The sequence below is a fragment of the Leucopleurus acutus genome (assembly GCF_964270905.1).
Source record: "Leucopleurus acutus genome assembly, chromosome: 10".
NCBI classification, from domain to species: domain Eukaryota; kingdom Metazoa; phylum Chordata; class Mammalia; order Artiodactyla; family Delphinidae; genus Leucopleurus; species Leucopleurus acutus.
Window position 1 is genome coordinate 76,046,556 of NC_139153.1, and position 24,063 is coordinate 76,070,618.

Below are 24,063 nucleotides of genomic sequence, written 5' to 3' on the forward strand. Positions count from 1 at the left end.
GATAAATCTTGAAAACTTTATGCTGAGTGAAATAAGCCAGACACAAATTAGCATGTATTATATGATTCTACTTATATGAGATACCTAGAATAATCAAATTCATAGAAACAGATAGCAGAATCGACATTGTGAAAATGACTATACTACCCAAAGCAATCTACAGATTCAATGCAATCCCTATCAAACTACCAATGGCATTTTTTACAGAACTGGAACAAAAAATCTTAAAATTTCTATGGAGACACAAAAGGCCTCGAATAGCTAAAGCAGTCTTGATGGAAAAAAACGGAGCTGGAGGAATCAGACTCCCTGACTTCAGACGATACTACAAAGCTACAGTAATCAAACAATATGGTACTGGCACAAAAACAGAAAAGCAGATCAATGGAGCAGGATAGAAAGCTCAGAGATAAACCCACACACCTATGGTCAACTAATCTATGACAAAGGAGGCAAGGATATACAATGGAGAAAGGACAGTCTCTTCAGTAAGTGGTGCTGGGAAAACTGGACAGCTACGTGTAAAAGAATGAAATTAGAACACTCCCTAACACCATACACAAAAATACACTCAAAATGGATTAGAGACCTAAATGTAAGACCAGACATTATAAACCTCTTAGAGGAAAACATAGGAAGAACACTCTTTGACATAAATCACAGCAAGGTCTTTTTTGATCCACTTCCTAGAGTCATGGAAATAAAAACAAAAATAAACAAGTGGGACCTAATGAAACTTAAAAGCTTTTGTGTAGCAAAGGAAACTATAAACAAGACGAAAAGACAACCCTCAAAATGGGAGAAAATATTTGCACACGAATCAATGGACAAAGGATTAATCTCCAAAATATATAAACAGCTCATGCAGCTCAATATTAAAAAAACAAACAACCCAATCCAAAAAAGACCTTAATTGACATTTCTCCAAAGAAGACATACAGATGGCCAAGAGGCACATGAAAAGCTGCTCAACATCACTAATTATTAGAGAATGCAAATCAAAACTACAATGAGGTATCACCTCACAGCAGTTAGAATGGGCAGCATCAGAAAATCTACAAACAACAAACGCTGGAGAGGGTGTGGAAAAAAGGGAACCCTCTTGCACTGTTGGTGGGAATGTAAACTGCTACAGCCACTATGGAGAACAGTATGGATATTTCTTAAAATAAAAATAGAATTACCATATGATGCAGCAATCCCACTACTGGGCATATACCCAGAGAAAAGCATAATTCAAAAAGACACATGCACCCCAATGTTCATTGCAGCACTATTTACAATAGCCAGGTCATGGAAGCAACCTAAATGCCCATCGACAGATGAATGGATAAAGAAGATGTGGTACATATATACAATGGAATATTACTCAGCCATAAAAAGGAATGAAATTGGGTCATTTGTAGAGACGTGGATGAATCTAGAGACTGTCGTACAGAGTGAAGTATGTCCGAAAGAGAAAAACAAATATCGTATATTAACGGATATATGTGGAACCTAGAAAACTGGTACAGGTGAACGGTTTGCAGGGCAGAAATTGAGACACAGGTGCAGAGAACAAACGTATAGACACCAAGGGGGGAGAGCGGTGGTGGGGGAGTGTGACTAACTGGGAGATTGGGATTGACATGTATACACTGATATGTATAAGATGGATAACTAATAAAAAAAAAAAAGAAAATTACAAGCCATACACTGAGAGAAAATATACACAGAACACATATCTGATAACAAAACATGTATCCAGAATATATAAGAACTGTTACAACTCAAAAATAAGGTGACAATACCTTTAAAAATGGGCAAAGGAGTTGATCAGATACTTTACCAAGGAAGACAGATGATGGCAGAGACACATATGAAGAATATTCAACAACATTAAAAATTACAAATTAAAACCACAATAAGATACCACTACAGACAAGAATGGCTAAAATGAAAAAGCCTGACAATATCCAGTGCTGATGAGGATGCAGAACAGTTTATATGTTGTTGGTGGGAATGTAGAATGATGGTATTTTGGAAAATAATTTGACAGTTTCTTATAATGTTAACATACATTTACTATATGACCCAGCAATCCTACTCCTCGTATTTACCCAAGAGAAATGAAAACTTACGTCAACACAAAAACATGTACATGAATGTTTACACAGTTATATGGATAATCACCCCAAATTGGAAATAATCTGAAAGTCCATTATCTAGCAAATAAATGTATGTCTATACAGTGAAAAATTATTCAATCATAAAAATAAACTTTTGATACAAACAACATGGATGAATTTAAAGGCATTATGCTAAATGATGGAGGTAGACACAAGAGGCTACAAACTGTATGGTTCCATTTATATGAATTTGGGAAAAGGCAAAATGATAGGGACAGTTGTTACCAGGGACAGACGTTGCCAGGGACTGTGGTTGCCAGGAACTGAGCCCATGATGGAGGGAGGGGGTAATCTGCAAAGAAGCATTAGGAAACTATTTGGATAATACAAATGTTTTATATTTTATCTGTGATGGTATACCTTTACAACTTTATATATTTGTACATTTGTGGTGATGTGCATTTATATTATATAAAAATGCACACTGTATACTGTATACAAATATGTAATTGTGTACATTTGTCAAAACATCAAACTACACAATTTAAAAAATGAGTTTTACTCTATGTAAATTATGCCTCAGTAAACCTAATTTTAAAAAAATCTAATTTAAGATTTTTTAACCTTTAACTTAGTAGAACTAAGAAAGTATTTTAAATTTTTATTTTATTTAACTACTAATAACTCTAGTTTGTTATATGCCTGCTGTGATGGGACCTTTATCTATATTGTGTCATTTAATCTTCATAATAAAGTTAGGTATAATTCCATTTTTATAGATGAGAAAACTAACTTAGAAAAGTACATTGTCCATGTCATCCTGCGATGAGAACCAGGGACTTTTTATGGGGTTTTTTGTATCTCAAGTATTTATTCAATGCACACATGTTAACTGTACTTAAATCATGCTTCAGAACTTTCCTATAAGGTCTGTGTCTTAAACCCATTTTCAGATGTGGAAAGAAGAGGACAGGTAAATAACTTTCCTTGGTTTGCTCCTCCTACTCTAATTGACCCCGTATAATAGCACAGTCTTGAATTATTTGTGTGTGTGTGTATATTCTAATAGAACTTTAGCTATGGACACTGAAATCTGAATTTCATAGAATTTTTTTAAAACTTCATTTTGAAATCATTTTAGATTCACATAAAGTTGCAAAAAATGTCCAGGGAAGTCCCATGCACCTTTCACCCAGTCCTCCCCAATGATAACATCTTCCAATCTTAAGTAACTGTAGTATACAATTGAAACCAGCAAAATGACATTGGTATAACCCACAGATTCAGATTTTACCAGTTTTACAAGTGTGTGTGGGTGTCTGGTTCTATGCAATTTTATTACCTTCTTAAATTCATATAAACCACCACCATATTCAAGACACAGAACAGTGCCCTCTTGCTATCCCTTTATAGCCACTCATCCCCTCTCCCCTCATCCCTAACTCCTGGCAACCACTAATTTGTCCTCTATCACTACTTTTGTTAATTCAAGAATAGTATATAAATTGATTCATACAGTATGTGATCTTTGGGGATTTTTTTTTTCTCACTCATCGTAATTCCCTTGAGAACCTTCCAACTTGATCCATGTGTCAAGAGTTCATTACTCTTCCTTGTTATTGTTGAGTCATATCTCATGGCACGGATGTACTATGGTTTGTTTAACCATTTACCCAGTGCACATCCGGGTTGTTTCCAGGTTGGTGTTATTAGGAATATAGCTGCTATAAACATTTATGTAGAGGTTTTTGCATGGACATAGTTTTCATTTTTCTGGGATAAATGCCCAGCAGTGCAATTGCTAGGTCATGTGGCAAGTACATATTTAGTTTTTAAAAAGTGGCCTACCATTTTACATTCCCACCAGCAATCAGAATGATCCAGTTTCTCCACATTCTGGTCGGTGTTGATATTTATCACTGTTGCTTTAGTTTAGTCATTATCCTAGGTTGTCATGATACATGCTTGTGGTTTTAATGTTTTTCCCTAATGGCTAATGATGTTGAACATCTGTTCATATTGCTCTTGCCGTCTGTATATCCTCTTCAGTGAAATTTCTCTTCATATCTTTTGCCCATTTTCAATTTTGTGTTACTGTTAAGTTTTGAGAGTACTTTATATACTGCAGATACAAGTCCTTTGTCAAACATGTGGTTTGCAAGTATTTTTTCCCTATCTTCCCTTTTAGCTTGTCCTTTCATTCTCTTAATGGTATTTCTCACTTAAATAATTTTTTTAAAATATTTATTGAACAGTAATTTTCTAAGTAAGCATCTTTAAACAGGGCTAATTAGTGGTTAGAAACTACAGAGTCTAAAGTGTACGTGTTTCTGCTAGAGTTCTCCATATACAGATATGATAGCACAGAATAAATGATTCATATGTTTTGCCCAATTTCTCTGCATTTTTTCCATAAAAAAATGCTGAAATAACTCACAATATAGTGTCCAAATATCTCTCAGAAACATTCTATCCCTCACCTTATCCTTTTCTCTTTTAACCCTTAAATATTTGTAAAAGGATCGGATTACTCCCTCTCACTTTTTCTGAGGCCAAGGCCCTCAAAGCCTAAGAGGAGGGAAGTTTTGTGCTTTCATGTTAGGAAATCATCATTAATTTATTAAGCTTCACTGAGGTTGTAAATAAAAGTCATATATTACAGTTGATACCACTTCTTCAGACTACTGGTGTCTTATTAAGGAATTTTTTTTTTAATTAAAAAAAATTTTTTTCACCGCACCACATGGCTTGTGGGATGTTAGTTCCCCAGCCAGGGATCAAACCTGGGCCCTCGGCAGTGAAAGTGCAGAGTCCTAACCACTGGACCGCCAGGGAATTCCCTAATTTAAAAAAATAGAAGATGGAAGTTTTTTTATTTTTTATGGAACTCAAGATATTTTGCTGAATAAAGTATGGGAAATATAGAGCAGGAGTTTAATCTTCACAGTGCCATGGTCCGATTTTTTAAAGATCCCTGTCCAGCAGCAGAGCAAGACAGAGCAAAGTAAAGCTACCTATCCCAGTTGCAGCAGAGGCAGGACACTGGAAATATCTGGGAGGATGTGAGGAATGGCTCCAATCAGCCCATCAGCTACACGATACACCTTGACATTGAGGATTAGAGGCTCTGAGTTACAGAAAAAGGGTGGGGAGCAAGTTAAACAGGAAACAAGTCATTTGCTTAGATTGTTGTCTACAACGCTGTGGTCTCTGTAAGAGCTGGGTTATACAGCTTGAACTGAAATAGAAGATTAGTTGAAATCACGATTCCGTGTTGGATCAAACAATCCCAAATGACAGTAAGACCATTTTATAATGAACTCCTTTCTTCCATCATCAAGGATATAGTGCCAGATTATCTACTTTTTTGTTGTTGTTAAACATTATTGTGTGCTAATCAAAAGTCCACCACTGTGTGGGGCACTGAGAATACAAAAATAAATGAGAAGAGTTCCTGCTTTCAAGAAGTTCACACTCTGGTAGAACAGAGCAAAAGGAAACAACTGCAAGATGTGATAGATAATATAATAGAGGCATGTAAAAGGGGGGAATAATCAATTCTGCCTGGGCATAGTAAAGTCATGAGGAAGAGACATCTGAGCTAGAACTTGCTAGATGTGTTTAAACCAAATGTTTATTTTTCTTCCATTATTATTGTAAAACATTAGAGAAAATTTGGAAAATTGACCTGAGTTTTCTAGGATGAGTTTATCAGGTAAAAGTCTAACATTTTAGAGAAATCAAAATCATTCTTTCATATATTCATTCAGCGAGTATTTATTGCCTCAGCCCCCTGCTCGATTCCAGGAATGCAACAAACAGTTCTTGCCACAAGGCGCTTTCAAGCTGGTGGGATGACAGAGTGATCAAAGACAACTGCCATACAATGTGAAACTGCATAGCAAGCACGGGAGGCTTTGGAAGCACCTGGCAACCTCTAATCTGGATAGACTGAAGACACTGAGATTTACACTGTCAGGCCAGGGTTATATTAAGCACTGTCTTGATTTCATCTATTATTAAATTTGATGACATTTCACAATGTGAAAAAGTGAAGTGGCAAAGTATGAGAAACCCCTAGGACTGTGCCTAACTTTGCCAATGAACAAACATTTCAGCACAAATGTAGTAATTCTGGGAGTTACGCCTAGTTTGCCTGCACTTTTCCATTCCCCTTCCCGTTGACAGAGTCTCCTAAGGGTTACCTTGGTAAGATTTAGGTGGGAAAAATAACGGCAGTCCAGCCAAGAGGCCCTCCGCCATAGCAGATACAGCAAAAGTTGGAAGTCATGTTTCTTCCAAAACTCTTGACCTCCTTCTCTGAGCCCAGTTCGGTGCTAGCTCCGTGCGTAAATGAAGACTAAACGCCTGCAAAGTGGGCAAACGATACAGCAAAGAAACTCACACCGGGTAATCGCAGGGAAAGAAACATTTAACAGTCTTCATATACTCTCATACTTTAACCCTTATCACAACTGTATCCATCCAGGCGATCAAACAGGTTCCTAGAAGAGACGGTCAGCGACCTGCTCGAGGCCACAACGCTGAGAGCACACAGCCAACGCCCTGCCCCGGGAGCGCAAGCGCCACCGCGCGGCCCGCAGCGGGAGAGCCCCGGGCCTCCGAGAATTCCGGCCCAACACCCAGAACGTGCGCTGGGCGCCTCCGTTTCTCCTCCCCGGTTCTTCAATGGCTAGCACCGCGCCGGGCTCGCCGGGCTTCGCCGGTCTCAGCCGGGCGGCCGAAAAGGAGGTCCCTGCGTGGTCTGGGCCTCGCCGCCGCCCCAGGCCCGGCCCACTCCTTTTGTGCTCCAGAGTCGAAGGCGCTCTGAGATAGAGGCAGGTGGCGTCCGGATCCCGCCACGTCTCGGCCCTCGAGGCCCCTTCTGCGCCCCCCAGCACAGGTAAGCAGGTCCGCCCGCCGCCCGCGGCCAGAAGCCGGGCCACCTCGCGCTACAAATGCCTGCGCGGCGGCGCAACCGTGGGCGGTTGGTCGGGCCGCAGGGTCTTACCAGTCAGCGCGAGTCCGGGAGGCCCGGAGGCGGCGTTGCGGCGGGGTCGCCCGGCTTGGTGTCCTTCCCAGTCCGTGTGTCCTGCGAGCCCGAGTCTGCGGGGCTCTACTTCCAGCGGCGCGGGGGCTTCGCGGGCCGGGCGGCGCGGCAGAGATGTGCTCGACGCCGGGGCTGCCGACGCCGGGGGCCTCGCTGGTGCTGCGGGTGTCTTTCGTGGACGTGCAGCCCGCGGTGATCCCCGTGCAGCTCTGGGGGCTGGTGGGCGAGCGGCGGGACGAGTACGTGAGGCTGAGCCGGGAGATCCAGGAAGCAGCGGCGGCCGCGCACGGCCCATGGGCGCTGGGCGGCACCTCGGCCTCGCCGGGCGAGCTGTGCCTGGTGCAGGCAGGTCTGCTGTGGCACCGCGGCCGCGTAGTCAGCCGGCAGGCGCAGGAGAGCCGCGTCTTCCTGCTGGACGAGGGTCGCACCATCACGGTCGGCGCGGGCTCGCTGGCGCCTGGGCGCAGTGAGTTCTTCCACCTGCCGTCGGAGGTGCTGGGCTGCGTGCTGGCTGGCCTGGTGCCTGCGGGCGGCAGCGGCGGCGTGGGCGGGGCCGAGCCCCAGCACTGGGCTGCCAGCGCCGTGGACTTCCTTAGCAACCTGCAGGGCAAGGAGATGCACGGACGGGTCCTGGACGTGCTGCTGCTCCACCGTCTGGTCCTCCTGGAGGTGCCCGAGCTGAGCCAGCAGATGCAGGAGCTCGGCCTGGTCCGGCAGGTGCCCGACGGCCTTTTCCGCTCCCTGCTCAAGCGCTACCTCTCGGCCACCGCGGCTGTCCTGGGCCCCGGGGCCCTGGTCGTCCCGCGAATCCCGCCCAAGCAGGAGCAGGCTGGCCTGGATTACTTCTACCCCCAGCTGCAGCTGGGCGTGACGGAGCCCATGGTGGTCACCCAGGTGTGCCATCCCCACCGCATTCACTGCCGGCTCCGCAGCTTCTCGCAGGAGGTCCACCGCCTCTCCGAGAGCATGGCCCAGATATATAGGGGTTCCCCCGGGACAGGGGATGAGAACTATACCAGTGCCACCTGGGAGGAGAGGGAGGAGAGCCCAGACAAGCCGGGCTCTCCGTGCGCATCCTGCGGGTTGGATGGACATTGGTACAGAGCGCTCTTGCTTGAGACTTTCCGGCCCCAGCGCTGTGCCCAGGTACTTCACGTGGACTATGGAAGGAAGGAGTTAGTGAGTTGTAATAGCCTTCGCTACTTGCTGCCCGAATATTTTCGAATACCCGTGGTGACATACCCTTGCGCTTTGTACGGACTCTGGGATGGTGGCAGAGGCTGGTCTCGGTCACAGGTCGGTGACCTGAAGGCACTGTTTCTGGGCCAGGCAGTGAACGCAAAGATTGAATTTTACTCTTCCTTTGAGCATGTGTATTACGTCACCCTGTATGGAGAAGATGGGATTAATCTTAACTGTGTGTTCGGAGTACAGTCCTGTTGCTTGGCTGACCGATTGCTTCAGAGCCAGGGAATAGAGGAGGAGGAGGAGGGGGGCGGGGAGGCGGAACCAGAAACAGCTTTTCAGTCTCAGTCTCCTGCTGAAGAAGTGGATGAAGAGATTTCACTCCCAGCCTTGAGGTCTATCAGTTTAAAGATGAACGCCTTCTATGATGCCCAGGTGGAGTTTGTGAAAAATCCTTCTGAGTTTTGGATTAGGTTGAGGAAACACAATGGCATCTTCAGCAAATTAATGAGGAGAATGTGCAGTTTCTATGCCTCTGCCAGTAAGCTGGATGGTGTTATTTTGAAACCTGAAGCCGATGACCTTTGCTGTGTGAAATGGAAAGAAAGTGGCTATTATCGGGCTATGGTCACTCGATTAGACGACAAGAGTGTGGATGTATTCTTCGTTGACCGGGGCAATTCAGAAAATATGGACCGGTATGATGTGAGAATGCTGCTCCCTCAGTTTAGGCGGCTACCAATCCTGGCCCTGAGGTGCACCCTGGCCGATATTTGGCCTTTGGGAAAAAACTGGAGCCAGGAGGCAATTTCCTTTTTTAAAAAGACTGTGCTGCACAAAGAATTAGTTATCCATGTCCTTGATAAGCAGGATAGTCAGTATGTTATTGAGATTCTCGATGAATCAAGAACAGGGGAAGAAAACATTAGTAAGGTAATTGCTCAGGCCGGATTTGCCAAGTATCAGGAATTTGAAACAAAGGAAAATATTTGCAAAAGTGCCCACTCTCCAGGGCATGTTTCAAACCATTTTACTGCAGACAATAACAAAATATCTTCTGCCAAGAAGGAAGTAGAACACAAAGTCAAGAGAGAGGGTGAAACTACAGCTGTTCCAGAAACTGTGAATGACACAACAGTTGTGACAAACGTTTCAACTGGACTAGTTGTACAGGACAAAGAGAAAAGAGTGTCTGTTTATTCTCCTCTTGTACAGAATTTCTTGGACATTAAGCCAGGCTCTTCTTGTAAAGAGGAGCTAGAAGTTGGAAGTACAGTAGAAGTCAAAGTGTCTCATGTTGAAAACCCTGGCTATTTCTGGTGCCAGCTGACCAGGAACATAGAAGGATTTAAAGCGCTAATGTGTAATATTCAGGACCATTGCAAGAATACAGCTACTCCCTACCAGGGAACCACCCCTGCTTGTTTGGCAAAACGAACAGCAAATGGAAAATGGTCCAGAGCTCTGATTACTGGGGCACAATCTTCAGAGCATGTCAACGTCATATTTGTAGATTATGGAGACAAAGAAACGGTATCTGTGAAGAATATTTATTCAATTAGTGAAGAGTTTCTCAAGGTTAAGGTTCAAGCGTTTAGGTGCAGCCTTTATAATTTAATTCAACCAATGGGTCACAATCCTTTTGTTTGGGATGAAAAGGCAATCCAAGCTTTTAGTGAATTTGTGCATAAGGCATGGGAAGACAATGTAGAATTAAAATGCACAATATTTGCTTTAGCTTCCATTCACGTTGAAGAACTGTTTAATGTTGTGGATTTGCTAACACCTTTCCAGAGTGCATGCCATTTTTTGGTGGAACAGAGACTTGCAAGACCAGTAAAACTTCAGAAGCCTCTGGAGTCCTCTGTTCAGCTCCATTCTTACTACTATTCTACACATGGTATGAAAATTGGAAGTGAAGAATCCGTGTATATAACACATGTCGATGACCCTTGGACATTTTATTGCCAGCTGGGAAGAAATGCAAATATTTTAGAACAGTTGTCATATCATATTACACAATTAAGTAAAGTTTTGCTGCATTTAAAAACATCTCCCTTGGTCCCCAGCACATTGTGCCTTGCCAGGTATACTGACGGAAACTGGTATAGGGGGATAATCATAGAAAAAGAACCAAATAAAGTCTTCTTTGTTGATTTTGGGAATAGTTATGTGGTAACAAATGATGATCTGCTTCCAATACCTAGCGATGCATATGACATCTTACTTTTGCCCATGCAAGCCATTAAATGTTCATTATCTGATATTCCTGATCATATACCAGAAGAAGTTACAACGCGGTTTCAGGAGACTATTTCAGAGAAGTCATTGAAGGCTTTGGTTGTAGCAAAAGATCCAGATGGAAGACTGATTATAGAACTATATGACAACAGCATTCAAATTAATGCTAATATTAATGAGAAGTTAGGACTCCTGGGTTCCAAAGGCGGGACAAGAAAAAAAGAAGGTGAATCACTCCTCTCTACACCTGAAACTCCTGAAGCAAAAAAGGAAGCTGTGAAGTTGTCACCTACACAGTATTTAAGTAAATCAATAGAGAACAAATCAGACAGTTTGGTGATCTTAGGAGAATCGTACAAACCTCAGATCAGATCAGCATGTAAGGAAATCAAATTTTCATGCAGTTCAATGAAGACAAACTTAGTCACTCAGTATCCGGACTCTGTGGCAAATAAAAATAATCAAGTGTCTCCATTACCAGTAGAAAAGAAATTAGTAAGTTCGGCTGAGCCCCCTTTGAAAGCCACAAAACTAGAAGCCACTCTTCCAGAGAGAAAAATAGGAGATTCACGTAACAAAGGTTTGCCTCTAAAATTTTCTGAGTTCCCTCAGAAGGCTATAATGCCTGGCTTTAAAACAACTGTGTATGTTTCTCATATAAATGACCTTTCAGACTTTTATGTTCAACTAACAGAAGATGAGGCTGAAATTGATCGTCTTTCAGAGAGGTTAAACACTGTTAGAACAAGGCCTGAATATTATGCAGGTCCACCTTTGCAAAGAGGAGATATAATATGTGCTGTTTTCCCAGAAGACAATTTATGGTATCGTGCTGTGGTCAAGGAACATCAACCCAATGACCTTCTCTCTGTGCAGTTTATAGATTATGGCAATGTTTCTGTGGTTCACACCAACACAGTAGACAAACTTGACCTTGTTAATGCACTATCACCCAGACTGTGCATTCACTGTTCCTTAAGGGGACTTGGGGCTCCTAAGATTTTAAACCATAAGGAAATGATGAATTACTTTTCCCGAAGGACAGAGGAGGCGCCACTAAGATGCGAATTTGTTCAATTTCAAGACAAATGGGAAGTTATTCTTGCTGATGAACATGGGATCATAGCAGAAGATATGATGAGCAGATATGCTTTCAGTGAAAAATCTCAAATAGGACTTTCTACCCAAATAGTTAAAGGTGCCTGTTCAAAGTCTGTCAACAGAACAGGTGTAGACACTTCTGTATTTCTTAACTGGTATAATCCAAAGATGAAGATGATACAAGCTTATGCCACGGTGATCGATGGACCTGAATATTTTTGGTGTCAGTTTGCGGACACAGAGAAACTTCAGTATTTAGAAGTGGAAGTACAAACTGCTGGAGAGCAGGTGACAGCTTGGAGAAGCTGCATCCCCTGTCCTCATATCGGAGATCCTTGCATAGTGAGATACAGAGAAGACGGGCATTATTACAGGGCACTTGTCACCAATATTTGTGAAGATTCTCTTGTGTCCGTCAGGCTTGTGGACTTCGGAAACGTTGAAGACTGTGTGGACCCCAAAGCCCTCTGGAACATACCTTCTGAACTGTTGGCAGTTCCCATGCAAGCCTTTCCATGTTGCCTCTCAGGATTTAATATTTCAGAAGGTGCATGCCCTCAAGAGGGAAATGACTACTTTTATGAAATAGTAACAGAAGATATGTTGGAGATAACAATATTAGAAATCAAAAGGGATGTTTGTGATATCCTTTTAGCCATCGTTGACTTGAAAAGCAAAGGCGAAAGTATTAGTGAGAAAATGAAGAAATATTCTAAGATGGGTGTGAGTGACAGTGACCTGCCCTATGAAAACAATGGCGTAGACATAAAGGGAGCTCTTGGGTCCCCCAATCCAGATGTTGGACTTCAGAAACCAAGTAGCAAAGCTGGACAAGAGAAAGCACTCTGTGTCCAATCACAGACTGGTAAGCTCTTGGAAAGAATTGACAAAGACTTAAACATCATTGAAACCAAACCAGGTAAATTCTTTGTCCCCGAAACTGATAACGTTTTTGAAACTTTTGAAAACCCAGGCAAAGATGAAAGTGGCACTGAGATGCTGGAAGGTAAAGTCGAGTGCCATCTGGGTGACAAAGCACAGTTTGATGATAAGTACCTAATTACAGGATTTAGCGCATTGTTACCACATGCCACCGAAACAAAGGAGGCCCTGGAACTGAATTCCCTGGAGGTAGAGCTTTCTCCTGATGATGAGTCCAAAGAATTCCTGGAGCTGGAACTCATTGAATTGCAGCATTCCTTAGTTGCAGAAGAGGGGAAAGAAGAGCTGGGCCTGGTGCCTCCGTCTGTGCCTCTTCCCCAAGGCTGTGACCCAGCGGCCAACCTGCCACCATCGGCAGGGCTACTGCCCCTCAACTGTGAAGCCGAGAAACAGCCTGAACTAGAATTACCTACAGCCCAGCTGTGTCTAGAGGACAAAATAAACCCATTGTCTTTAAGGGTTAGTCGGAAAGCCCAAGAATCCCTGTGTGCTGAGGACGCAAGAAGGTCCAGTTGTGCGGAATGCTTTGATGAGGAGCATAGGCTGTGCCAGCAGGGAAAGACCTGCTATGCCAAGATGCAGATTGAAATGAGTATCTATAAAGAAGAACTTACAGAACATACAGCTCTGTTTAGAGATGCCGTGTCATCGTTGAACTCTGTGTTTTCTGAAGAAGAACCCGCAAGGAAACACAATCACGCTTTACCAGATCCTGTCTCGGGTATGTGCGTTTTGTTGTTGTTGTTGTTGTTGTTGTTTCCCATTCGCTTTTACTTAACTAAGTGAAAAGTACTTATTTGTTTTAAAGAAAAGAGAGTAATTCTTATTTGAATTTTTAAAATATTAATTTGGGGGAGGGAAGATTAAAACCTGAGAAGAGAATCAGATTTGGATTTTACGAAGGGTATTTTAAACGTGGGTGATTAAGTGGTAAAATCAATGTAAAATAATTCTTTATACGCTGGGTGAAATGCTGAATTATTAATTTTGCTTTTAAAAATAGAATGCTTCAAGTCTGTGTCTCCAAAAAGGAATCACATTTAAAATATAAACAAATCATCTCTAAAATCAAGAGGTTATGTTTTTTGGTAAGTTTTGAGAAATATAGTGTTCCTTTGCCAAGCATAATAATGTAGGCATGAATTTACAGTAGGGATCATTTCAGCACAGTTTTTTTTTTTTTGCGGTACGCGGGCCTCTCACTGCTGTGGCCTCTCCCGTTGCGGAGCACAGGCTCCGGACGCGCAGGCTCAGCGGCCATGGCTCACGGGCCCAGCCGCTCCGCGGCATGTGGGATCTTCCCGGACCTGGGCACGAACCCGTGTCCCCCGCATCGGCAGGCGGACTCTCAACCACTGCGGCACCAGGGAAGCCTGATCAGTTTTAAGAATTAACTGTTTTGCTTCATCATATACCTTGCCATTCGTTTACAAGCCCTTAAAAAAATGGAGTTAGGGAGCCTGTATTAATCAAGCAAGTTTACAGCCATGAGTAAATATTGGAGAACATTTATTGTCATTAACTTTTTTATAAATTATTTTTGCTGCTATTTTCTTGGCTACTTAACGAGACTTGAAAGTTACACAAAATAGCTATCTTTTAGGTTTTTTAAAAAAAATAATCAATGTTAGACTTTTTAAGTGTCAATTTTTATATTATTAGATTTGAGCCATTGTACAAAATAGAGAAAACAATAGACTAAGGAGAATGAAAATCATCATAACCCCAGCACCAAGAAATGGCCACTGTGGATGCTATGATGGTGTATATACTTCCTTCCTGACGTTTCTCACCCTTTCTGTGTGTGTCTACTCACATACAGTTTAAAAAACTAACTAGAGGTCATACTGTCATACAGTGTTGAATCCTGCGTTTTAATCCCTTAAATATGCTTTCAAAAATATTTTAGTTTTGTAGTATGCCATCCTGTGGATGTACAGTAATTTATTTAAATACCAGCCTGGATTTTTAGTCCTCATTGTCATATTTTAATAATAAGTAACAGCTTTGTGATAAAAGTGTCTGCTCACTTGTATGTACCATGCTGCTTTGCTGTAGAAATGGCTGTTGTAACCACAGACCACATTACATGTGGCTATAATAGCCAGCTTTAAGTAGTAACTCTCAACGTTAGAAATCAGATTCACATCCTTAAAAAAACAGCGCATCATGGTCATGTTTTTTGAGGAGAGCAGTAAGGAATTATACAGGGAAGGGCCACTGGAAGAATTTAAAAATAAAATCGAGGGAGGGAGACTTAGAACATGTCGTACCATATGTGATATTGATGATACGAGAATAGTAAATGCATGTTGGGGGAAATGCTTTGCTTGCATATCTTTAAGGAATTAAGAGGTATGCATTGAGTCTTGCTCTATTCAATTTGGCAGCTCAACCAGAGAGCACCTACACTCTGAAAGGATTTACTGTGGGATCCAAATGTGTTGTGTGGTCAAGTCTAAGAAACACGTGGTCTAAATGTGAGATTTTGGAATTAGCTGAAGAAGGCACGAGGGTATGTAAAACTGAAGTAATTTGTCTCAAAATGTACTTGCAGATTGTTAAGGAAATTTTACCAAACTTTATCAGACTAGAAAATCCAATTGAATAGATTATTTACCTGCTCATTCCCCGTGATAATCTAATGCAGTGCAAAAATCATTTTAAAAGTTCCTATGTAAGCATCCAGGGCTCTTTCATCTCCCTTACTCCCGAAATCCTCTCCGTCAGTCACTGAGTTCTGCACTTCCCACTTCTTATCTCTTTGTTAAAACTTTTTATACCTAATGCCACTGTCTTGATTAAGTCTCTCATTTCAGAGCTAGATGCCTCTAATAACCTTCTATTGGTTTACTTCTAGTCTTTATTCAGTTGATTCTCCACACTGCCAGTGTGAAGTTTGTCACATGCAAATCTGACTCCATCATTCGCTTGTGGAAAACCTCTTGGAAACCTCCAGTAGATTGTGTTTTTCCTGTGGTCTGAAAACCACCTTAATCAGAATCACCTGGCACATTTCTTAAATGTATTGATAGATTCCTGGACCTTGCCCTGGCTGGCTGATGGAGGATTTCCAGGGGAAGGACGAGTAACGTATACTCTGGCACCATGAAGATTTGAGACCCTCAAGTCTGGAAAAGTCATTAACGTGCCACAGGAGGTTCTCTGGGGTTGAGCGTCCAGCCTTAGGTCTTACTCCTTTGGGTTTTGTATCTTATATTAGATGAACACCATACTGCTTCATTTCTCTTATATATACTCTTGTGTTTGGCTTCTTTGATAGTGTTAATAATGCAGTCCTATCTGCCTGTATTCTGTCCCCTTCCCAAACTGGATAATTTCCACTTATCTTTAAAAGATTAGCCATTGCCTCTTCCAGGAAGCATTCACTAGCATTATTTTCTAAATCTCTCCATCTCTTCACTCCTCTCTGTCCCCCGCCAACAAAAGCTTTATACCTGTGTTGTATTCCTATACCTCCTACGGCAGGAGTCTGTACTTCCTACACTGTATTGTAACTGTCTGCTTAGTGGTCTGTTCCTCCACCAAATTTTGATCTTCTTGAGATCTAAATTTTATGCCTTTGATCTCTAGGCACAGATACTCAATGTACGTTTTTTGAACTGAAGTACCATTGAGTTGAAATGGAATATTGATGTTTAATAAAATCATTTAATTACCTTTTCAAGTATTTCCTTTTAAAAACGGTTGCTGTGGTACATACATCAGTCACAGCTTTTGGAATGACCAGTTTTTACTATTGTTTTTCTCCTGTAGGTTTTGAACCTTTCAAATGGTATGGAAGAGGTAGTGAACCCTGAGAATGTCTGGAATGGTATACCCAAATTGGATAGGAGTCCATGTGAGGTATGGGTTTATGTAAATAGTAATTAATGAGAGTGTTCTCTTTCACTTTGAAAGGTGACTGGAACTATTTCCAAAGCCCTTGTGTTTAGGAATAATAGAGGAAAAAATACTACTATTGTAATAATAACAGTAGAAAATAGCAATAATGCAATGTTTCTAGATTTTATGCCCAGTATCTCTTATTAATGCTTTACTCACTGATTTTCATTTTGGAATTTAAAAAAAGGAAAATTGTTTGGCATTTGTGACCTTTATGAAATACGTTTGATGCAGAAAATCTGGGAATATGGCAAAGTTAAAAAGAGGAAGTATCAATCACCTGTAATACATCCTTCCAAAGGCAAACGGATTGATCAGTTTGGTTTTCTTTAATAATCTTTCTGTTTATATGGAATATAAATATATCATCTACGTATTTTGAACATGGTTGATTTCATTGTAATTCAGTTTTATATTCTGTGTTCTTCATTTAAGGTTATACGGTAGGCAATCTCCCATGCTGTTACGATGTATCTAGACATTTGTGTTTATCCTGTTTGCAGTTTGTTGAACTTCTTGCTACGAAATCTGTATCTGGTAGTTCCAGTATCTCGTCATGGCAGGGTTTTCATCTACTGATTGTCTTAAGAAATGATTAGCCTTTCCTCGTTCGTTGTATGTTGAGTAATTTTGGATTATATTCTGAATGTTTTGAATATGATGTTGTAAGACTTTGGAGGCTGTTAAAATCTTCTGGAAAATGTTAAAGTTTTTGTTTTAGCAGGTGGTCAACCTGATTAGGTTCATACCACAAGTTCTCTCTCTCTCTCTCTCTCTCTCTGTTTGGTGGTTCCAGTGTCAGTTTAGTCTTCAACGTCTTTGCTATAATGTTTGGGTCTGCCCAGGGCATAAGCCACAGAGGGGTTAGTCTAGAACTTGGACAGAGGTTTATACAGTCACTCAGGGGTTAAAGAGTTAGCTATGCTTTTCTTTTCTTGATTCTGTTCTGCATTTGCATCGTTCGGGATGACCTTAGGTTCACATATAATATTAGGGGTTCAAATTTTCCAATTCCTGTCCTCTCTGAGATTTCCTCCATACTTTGAGGCTCCAAGGGTCCTCTCTTATTCAGCCCCCAGGGGCCCCGTTTCCTGGTCCTCTGGCCAGAAAGCATGCTTCTCCCAGTGTTTCCCTGCGTGCTGACCAGGCAGCTCTGTTTGACAGGCCTGCCTCTGGTGTGAAGCAGATAGAGAAAAGAGAGAAAAAAACCCCACACCCCACCCCCTGCCTCTCGACTCTTCAGATAACAAAGGGCTGTTTTCCTCAATCCACTGGCCAGCGTCTTCTCTCAGATTTGTAGGTGCCTGCACTGTGACTGCTGTGCAGAAAAAGTAAAACAGTGAAGGGGTTTCCCCCCCAACGCCCCACCCTTTAGTATTCGGGGCCTCCTTCCCCACTCCACTGGCTAGAAAGAGGGGATTTCGCTCAGTTTTGCTGCCCACCCCAGCCTGGCAGCTGTGATTTGGCGTGAAACTCACCCCTGTTTTGGGTCGTTATTCAAGTTTTTACTACAGTCCTTCTATATTTCTGATCCCATTTACTTTTCAGAAGCCTCAGGTAGTTGCTTTTTGTATTCTTTCCAGAATTTTCCATGGTAATCAGTGTAAGTCAGCTTACTCCATCTTGGCTGCAACCAGAAGGCCATAGCTGCATAATATTACATGACATTACTAGACAATGATTCATTAAACCATTTCTCCTCTTGTTGGACATATAGTGAATTTGTTCACTATAAAAAAATCATTGACCTTCTCCACCTCTTGAAAGCTGAAACTTGGAAAAGGACACTGTAGTCCTTGCATGGAATGCTCCAGTGGAGATATTCCAGATAATTGGGTATTTGAAGAATAGAAAATATACTTGACGTTATTCTTCATTATAAAATCAAATTGGCATAGTCTTAATAGGATTACTTTTTGTTGTTCACCATTTTTCTGGTGTATCTATGGTCCCCTTTCTGATTTTAATTATTTTGTATTTACAATAAAGAAGTAGTAGTAATCCAAAGGTTTCTTTTGTTAGGCTGTATTCCAGATAGTGGGAAAAGATCTTTACTGCCTGTCATTGGATGATACTGTGGTCAAAGGTAACTTGTGTTTTTAAAACAAAATACTTTTACCAACCAGAATGGCCAAGTCTTTAAGGTACGATTACCCTGAATCCCTCAAGTAAAAATGGTTCATCCATTTCCATGCATGTTAGCAGTAGGAAAATAAAAACCACTTCAGCTAAAAATGGTGATAAGTAAACAAGAAGAAGATTTCTTGAAATACAGGGAATTTGTTGATCGAATTAATCTTGAAGGGGTATGATAAATTCATATTTTAAAGGAGTTTTTCAGTGTTAGCTCAGATGTTCAAATGATCTTTGTTAAATAATCTCTTGGAATTTCTTTTGAGATTTTTAGTGTATGTGATGATTCTGTTTTTTGGACGTTCCTGGTTATTGCATGATCTTGTTTGTAAGTAGCACACTGAGGCACATGGAGAATGAAATCAGCTTTTGGTGACTTTAGTATTATGTGAAATATACGCACTAATGAAAGAGAACAAAGAACTGATTGGTTATCAGCCCTGCCAAATATCATCCTAGAAAAATATAAAATATACCAATTTCATAACCTTTTTCGAGAAGTTTTACATGATAATAGGTACAATGTGAGAACCAAAATATTTTTAAAAATCACGTCAGTCGGAATAATTCCCTGTAGTAATTAGAATGCTCATCTCTTCCCTCTTCCCATTTTTAGAGGACATTAATTTTGTCACGGTAGCACCCATGTAAAGAATTTTCTTGGGACTTCCCTGGCGGTCCAGGGGTTAGGACGCGGCGCTTCCACTGCAGGGGGCACGGGTTCGATCCTGCCCGGGGGAACTAAGGTCCTGCATGCTGCAGCATGGCCCTCCGCCACACACACACACACACACACAAAATTTCTTATTTTTATGTTTCTTTCTCAACTTGAGGTTTTTCTCTTCTTGTTTCAGAAAAGAGGTCTGGAGATGATAGAGATTTAACTGCGTCCATAAACGCGGCCAGTCAGTCAGAAGCTGCTCTTAAACAAGTGCTACCTCGCCCAGACCAACAGAATATTTCAGAAAATTGAGGGCACGTAATCAGAAGAAGTTGTTGTTTCCAAAAAGCTTGATATGTGTCAAAAACAAAACAGATCTCAGGCTGCCTGTGTGGTGTATTCATAGTGCTATTTCTGCATATACGGAGCTGGGATCTTTCCTCTCCCTTTAAATGTGTTATCTTTCTAGTAACTCACACTGCAAAAAAAAAACTATTTGGGTTTCTTCTGAATATAGTGTTTAAAATAGAAAATTATAGGTTTATGACAAGCATATTATATGATGCTACTTGAGAGGATGGCTTTGTTAGCAGTAAGTCCTTCAAAATTTTTGTTTTCTTTCTGAAGCTTTGCCTTTCTGTCTAGTTTTGACTAATATTCTGTTTGAATTTAGAAGTATACTAATATGACACAAGATTTGAATAACGTTTGTCCTTAAAAGTATAGTGGTGTCATTTCATTAAAAAGGAAATATCTGTGGTCCTGGAATATCTGTAGTCATGGAACAAACCACCATTCTACAATTGGGGGAAACATAGTAATATTATAAATAATAAATAAAAACAATATAATATTTTCTATTATAAATAATATATTATTATAACAATAAATATATTATAAATAAAATATATAATATATTATATATAAATATATTATAAACTATATTTTAAAAATATATTATATATTAAATATATAATAAAATAATAATATATTATAAATAATATAATATTTATAAAAATGTTAGCTTTTATGTGTTAATCACTCAGTTGGTACTTTAAATGCATTTTCTCATTTAATCCTTGATTCTGAGGTGCATATTAATGTTATCCACATTTTATAGGTGAGACAATTGAAGCTTTTTAGAGAAGATAAATAATTTGCCTAATGTCAAAGAGCTAGCAAATCTTGGAGGCTTGATCATACCTAGACCCATCTAACTTCAAAGCCCATGCTTTTGAAACCTGGTTTTGCATAAGTGGTAGTATGCAAAGTATAGGTCCTAGCTTTAGGAAACAGATCTTAGCTATATGCTGCTTACTAGATATGTGACCTGGGTAGGTTATTATAACATTGTTGAGTCTTGACCTTCCTCATCTGTAAAATGGGGTTAATAAAACCTTTCTTGCAGTGGTTTTAAGATTAGAAATAATTTATGTAAAGTGCCAGAAAAGGAGTAGGCATTTGATAAATATTTCCTTCTTTCCCCCAAAAGATACTCAGTATGCACTATGGTAGGTTGTATTTTTATTTTTTATTTTTTTAATTTTGCGGTACGCGGGTCTCTCACTGTTGTGGCCTCTCCCGTTGCGGAGCACAGGCTCCGGACGCGCAGGCTCAGTGGCCATGGCTCACGGGCCCAGCCGCTCCGCGGCATGTGGGATCTTCCCGGACCGGGGCACGAACCCGCGTCCCCTGCATAGGCAGGCGGACTCTCAACCACTGCGCCACCAGGGAAGCCCGGTAGGTTGTATTTTTTAAACTTTAACTCACTGGATCCTTTCAGCAGTTATTTTCTCCTTTCAGCATCAGCATGTGCCACCAACAAAGGATTTTAAAGAGGTGCTATTGAATGGGACATCAGTACAATTGGAATGGTTATCCATTTCTAAAATGAGTAAGGAGGTTTGCTACATGTGAATGGGGGAAAAGATGTATGTATATGAAACATTATGAGACCCTGAAGCCTGATGGGAATAGTGAGAATTAAGAACCTTAAAAGTTGGGTATAATTTCAATAAGTAAAAAGAAGAGTGTTCTGCATTAAACGTAATTGAGGTAGATGAGTATATTCCTTGTTCCTGGGATAATGATTAGACACATTTGGCTCATTCATGTAGGAGATATAGTTGTGAGTTAATTACTGGGAGAAAGGGTCAGAGAAGATGCATTAGGGTCGGATTATGGAAAGCCATCAGTTTCATGCTAAGCAGTTTAACTCTCTATTTAAAAATGTTTAATCTGAACAGTTAGAGGAGAAATCGTATTTCTCAAAATGAGTGTTTTTGCACATTAAAACATTAAGATAGGCCTGAGTGCCAAATCAGAAAACACAGTTACTTATTAACTGGGCAAAAGGAATAGGGATAGAGTAGTTAACCAGGCTTGCTTACTAAGTACTGATTATCCTTGTTCACACAGGCTATAATTAAACTTAATTATGGAGAATTCATAGGAACAAGACCATTCTTAGACAAAAATATACTTAACTGATGAGTGGCAGAAATGTTTATACCCCTTGGGAAACAAAACACATTTTCCGTGACTCCCAGAAACATAAGTGCACAAATCTTTCAGCTCCCTTTTTTTTTTTTTTTTTTTTTTCCTCCGGTACGCGGGCCTCTCACTGTTGTGGCCTCTCCCATTGCGGAGCACAGGCTCCGGACGCGCAGGCTCAGCGGCCATGGCTCACGGGCCTAGCTGCTCCGCGGCATGTGGGATCTTCCCGGACCTGGGCACGAACCCGTGTCCCCTGCATCGGCAGGCGGACTCTCAACCACTGCGCCACCAGGGAAGCCCTCAGCTATCTTTTTACCTCCATTTATTGTGCTTTTCCCCTCCCACTACTACATATAAAATTTAAAAATTCATTAAATATCAATAAAACTAGTGGAAAATGAAGCAGTTAAAATTATGTCCTTTCTTATCTGTCGCAGCCTTCGGGTGAATCAGTGATTTAATGTGTGATGGCTGGAATCGTGGGCCTGTCTTATGCACCTTTCTTTAGTAAATAGAGTGCCTCAGAGGTAAACCATTAAAGTAAATGCAAACAAATTACCAACTTGCTTTAATCTGCTGCCTTTGCTTTGTCACCAATATTCTTACCCCCATCCATTCCCCGTTTAGTCATTATGTTGAAATTGTGCAGTCGCACCCATCCCACAGTAAAGCAATGGCTTTATTATCCGCTTGGCCTGATTTCTCTTACCATGACCCAAGGTCAAAGGGAAGCGCTACCAAATCCCACGCAGAAGGCCATGTTGCTAAAACTCAATTCTACTGCTTATAATAGAAAAAAAGAGGCAAGAAAATCTGTTTTTATTATGTTTTTAGGGAGTGTTAGGTCATTGTAACACATTTTCAATGGCCTGATCCCTGTTTTAATATACTTGTCCATTAAAGTAATGTAAAATCAGTTTTTTATTGTGACACCGAGAAAGGATCACTTTAGTAAAACTAAAATTTAGGCTGGTATGATTTTTATATGTAGCAGTCTTTCTTTACATTTAAAGGAAAAAAATCTTAATCCAAGCTTCAATCACTATTGTGGTACAGCCTACATTTTCAAATATGAGTTATTTGAGAAAATACATTAAAATCATACACACACACACACACACTTTTAGACAGTTTTTAAACAAAACTTTTTAAAAAGCTCTTTTAATCTGAATTCGGCTTCTCTATTCCTGTAGAGTTCTGCAGGGTGGCATGGTAGTTGGTTGTGTCAATGTTGGTTCCTGGAATAAGATTGTCGTCTTCCCCTTCAATTAAAGAATCCCACTGATCAAAATCTTTCTGAAGTCCTGTAAAATACAAATGTCACTAAACATATTCAACTTTGGAAAGTGTTAAACAGTTCAGTGCCTCTAGGTGGCACCCTAGCCTCACAGACGACCCACATTGCGTCACCATTATGGAGGCAAGGTGCTCTGTGTGATCTCTGTGTGGCTGCAACATCAGAACGAGAGATGGAATTGAGGCACTATGCTGTCCGAATCCTCTGCATGGAAATCCGCCCCAGCCTTCACAGAAAGACTATTAGCTCTAACAGGTAGGCTTGCTGCCTATGACGCGTAGTATGCAAAGCAGCAAAATTAAATTGTTTTCAAATGGACTGACTGCAGTGTTCCATCGTAAACCAACTGGGAACAGTCAAAATGGGACTCATGCACAGTTAAGATAAACAGTTTTTTCCTGAGAATCATCTGGTTTATGTCAGGAAAGAAGATCCCTTTCTTACCTAAATGCTTTTGCAAGAATGCTAACGAAGCTTTGTTGCTAAGACTCATGGCTACGTTTGAATCTATTTCTCCTTGCAGTGTGAATATGTAGCCAATTATTTTGCCAGTTGCAAACGTGAAGTCAACAAAATTCTGATGGACTGAACCCCTGAAAGAGAAAGGAGACATTTACAAATCACTTTGTTGGACAAAATTATTTCTGTAGTTACCGTGCAGGAAAGATGCTGGCCTGGTTGGCCTATTTACGAAAACCAAGGAAACAAAATTTGTAGATTTGATCTCCTTAGATGTACTTGAGGGTCACAAAGATGTTTATTTAGGGGTGCTAGAGTATATATTCTTCCTCCCGTCTAGATCAATAAGGCAAAGATTGCTGTCTTGCTTGGCATCTTGGTTTTAGAAGAGATGATTCCAGCTTTGTAGAGGACATGATTACTTTCAATTTGAGTAGGTGGAATGCTTTATATGTTGAGGGTCCCTGAACTCAGAGCCAGAATC

At 40.9% G+C, this 24,063-nt stretch overlaps 2 protein-coding genes across 6 annotated transcripts in view; one reads left to right on the forward strand and one right to left on the reverse strand.

Annotated features, from left to right (window-relative positions):
• Positions 1–7,272: 7,272 nt before the first annotated feature.
• TDRD6 (tudor domain containing 6) lies at positions 7,273–19,550 on the forward strand (the record flags this gene model as incomplete). Of its 2 annotated transcripts, XM_082848781.1 has the most annotated exons (4): positions 7,273–13,348; positions 15,018–15,142; positions 16,405–16,494; positions 19,521–19,550. In XM_082848781.1, the coding sequence occupies 4 exons, from the start codon at positions 7,273–7,275 to the stop codon at positions 19,548–19,550; spliced, it is 6,321 nt and encodes a 2,106-aa protein (XP_082704907.1). The 2 variants fall into 2 exon arrangements, with proteins under 2 accessions (XP_082704907.1, XP_082704908.1); XM_082848782.1 differs by lacking the exon at positions 16,405–16,494.
• Positions 19,551–22,642: 3,092 nt separating this feature from the next.
• Positions 22,643–24,063, reverse strand: part of PLA2G7 (phospholipase A2 group VII) — a 34,834-nt gene continuing 33,413 nt past the window's right edge. For all 4 annotated transcript variants that reach the window (XM_082847972.1, XM_082847973.1, XM_082847971.1 and 1 more), the window contains 2 exons: positions 23,565–23,713; positions 22,643–23,127 (listed from right to left, as the gene is read on the reverse strand). In XM_082847972.1, coding sequence (XP_082704098.1) covers positions 22,985–23,127; positions 23,565–23,713 — 292 coding nt within the window. In that variant the 3' untranslated portion in view covers positions 22,643–22,984. The remainder of the gene's footprint in view (positions 23,128–23,564; positions 23,714–24,063) is intronic.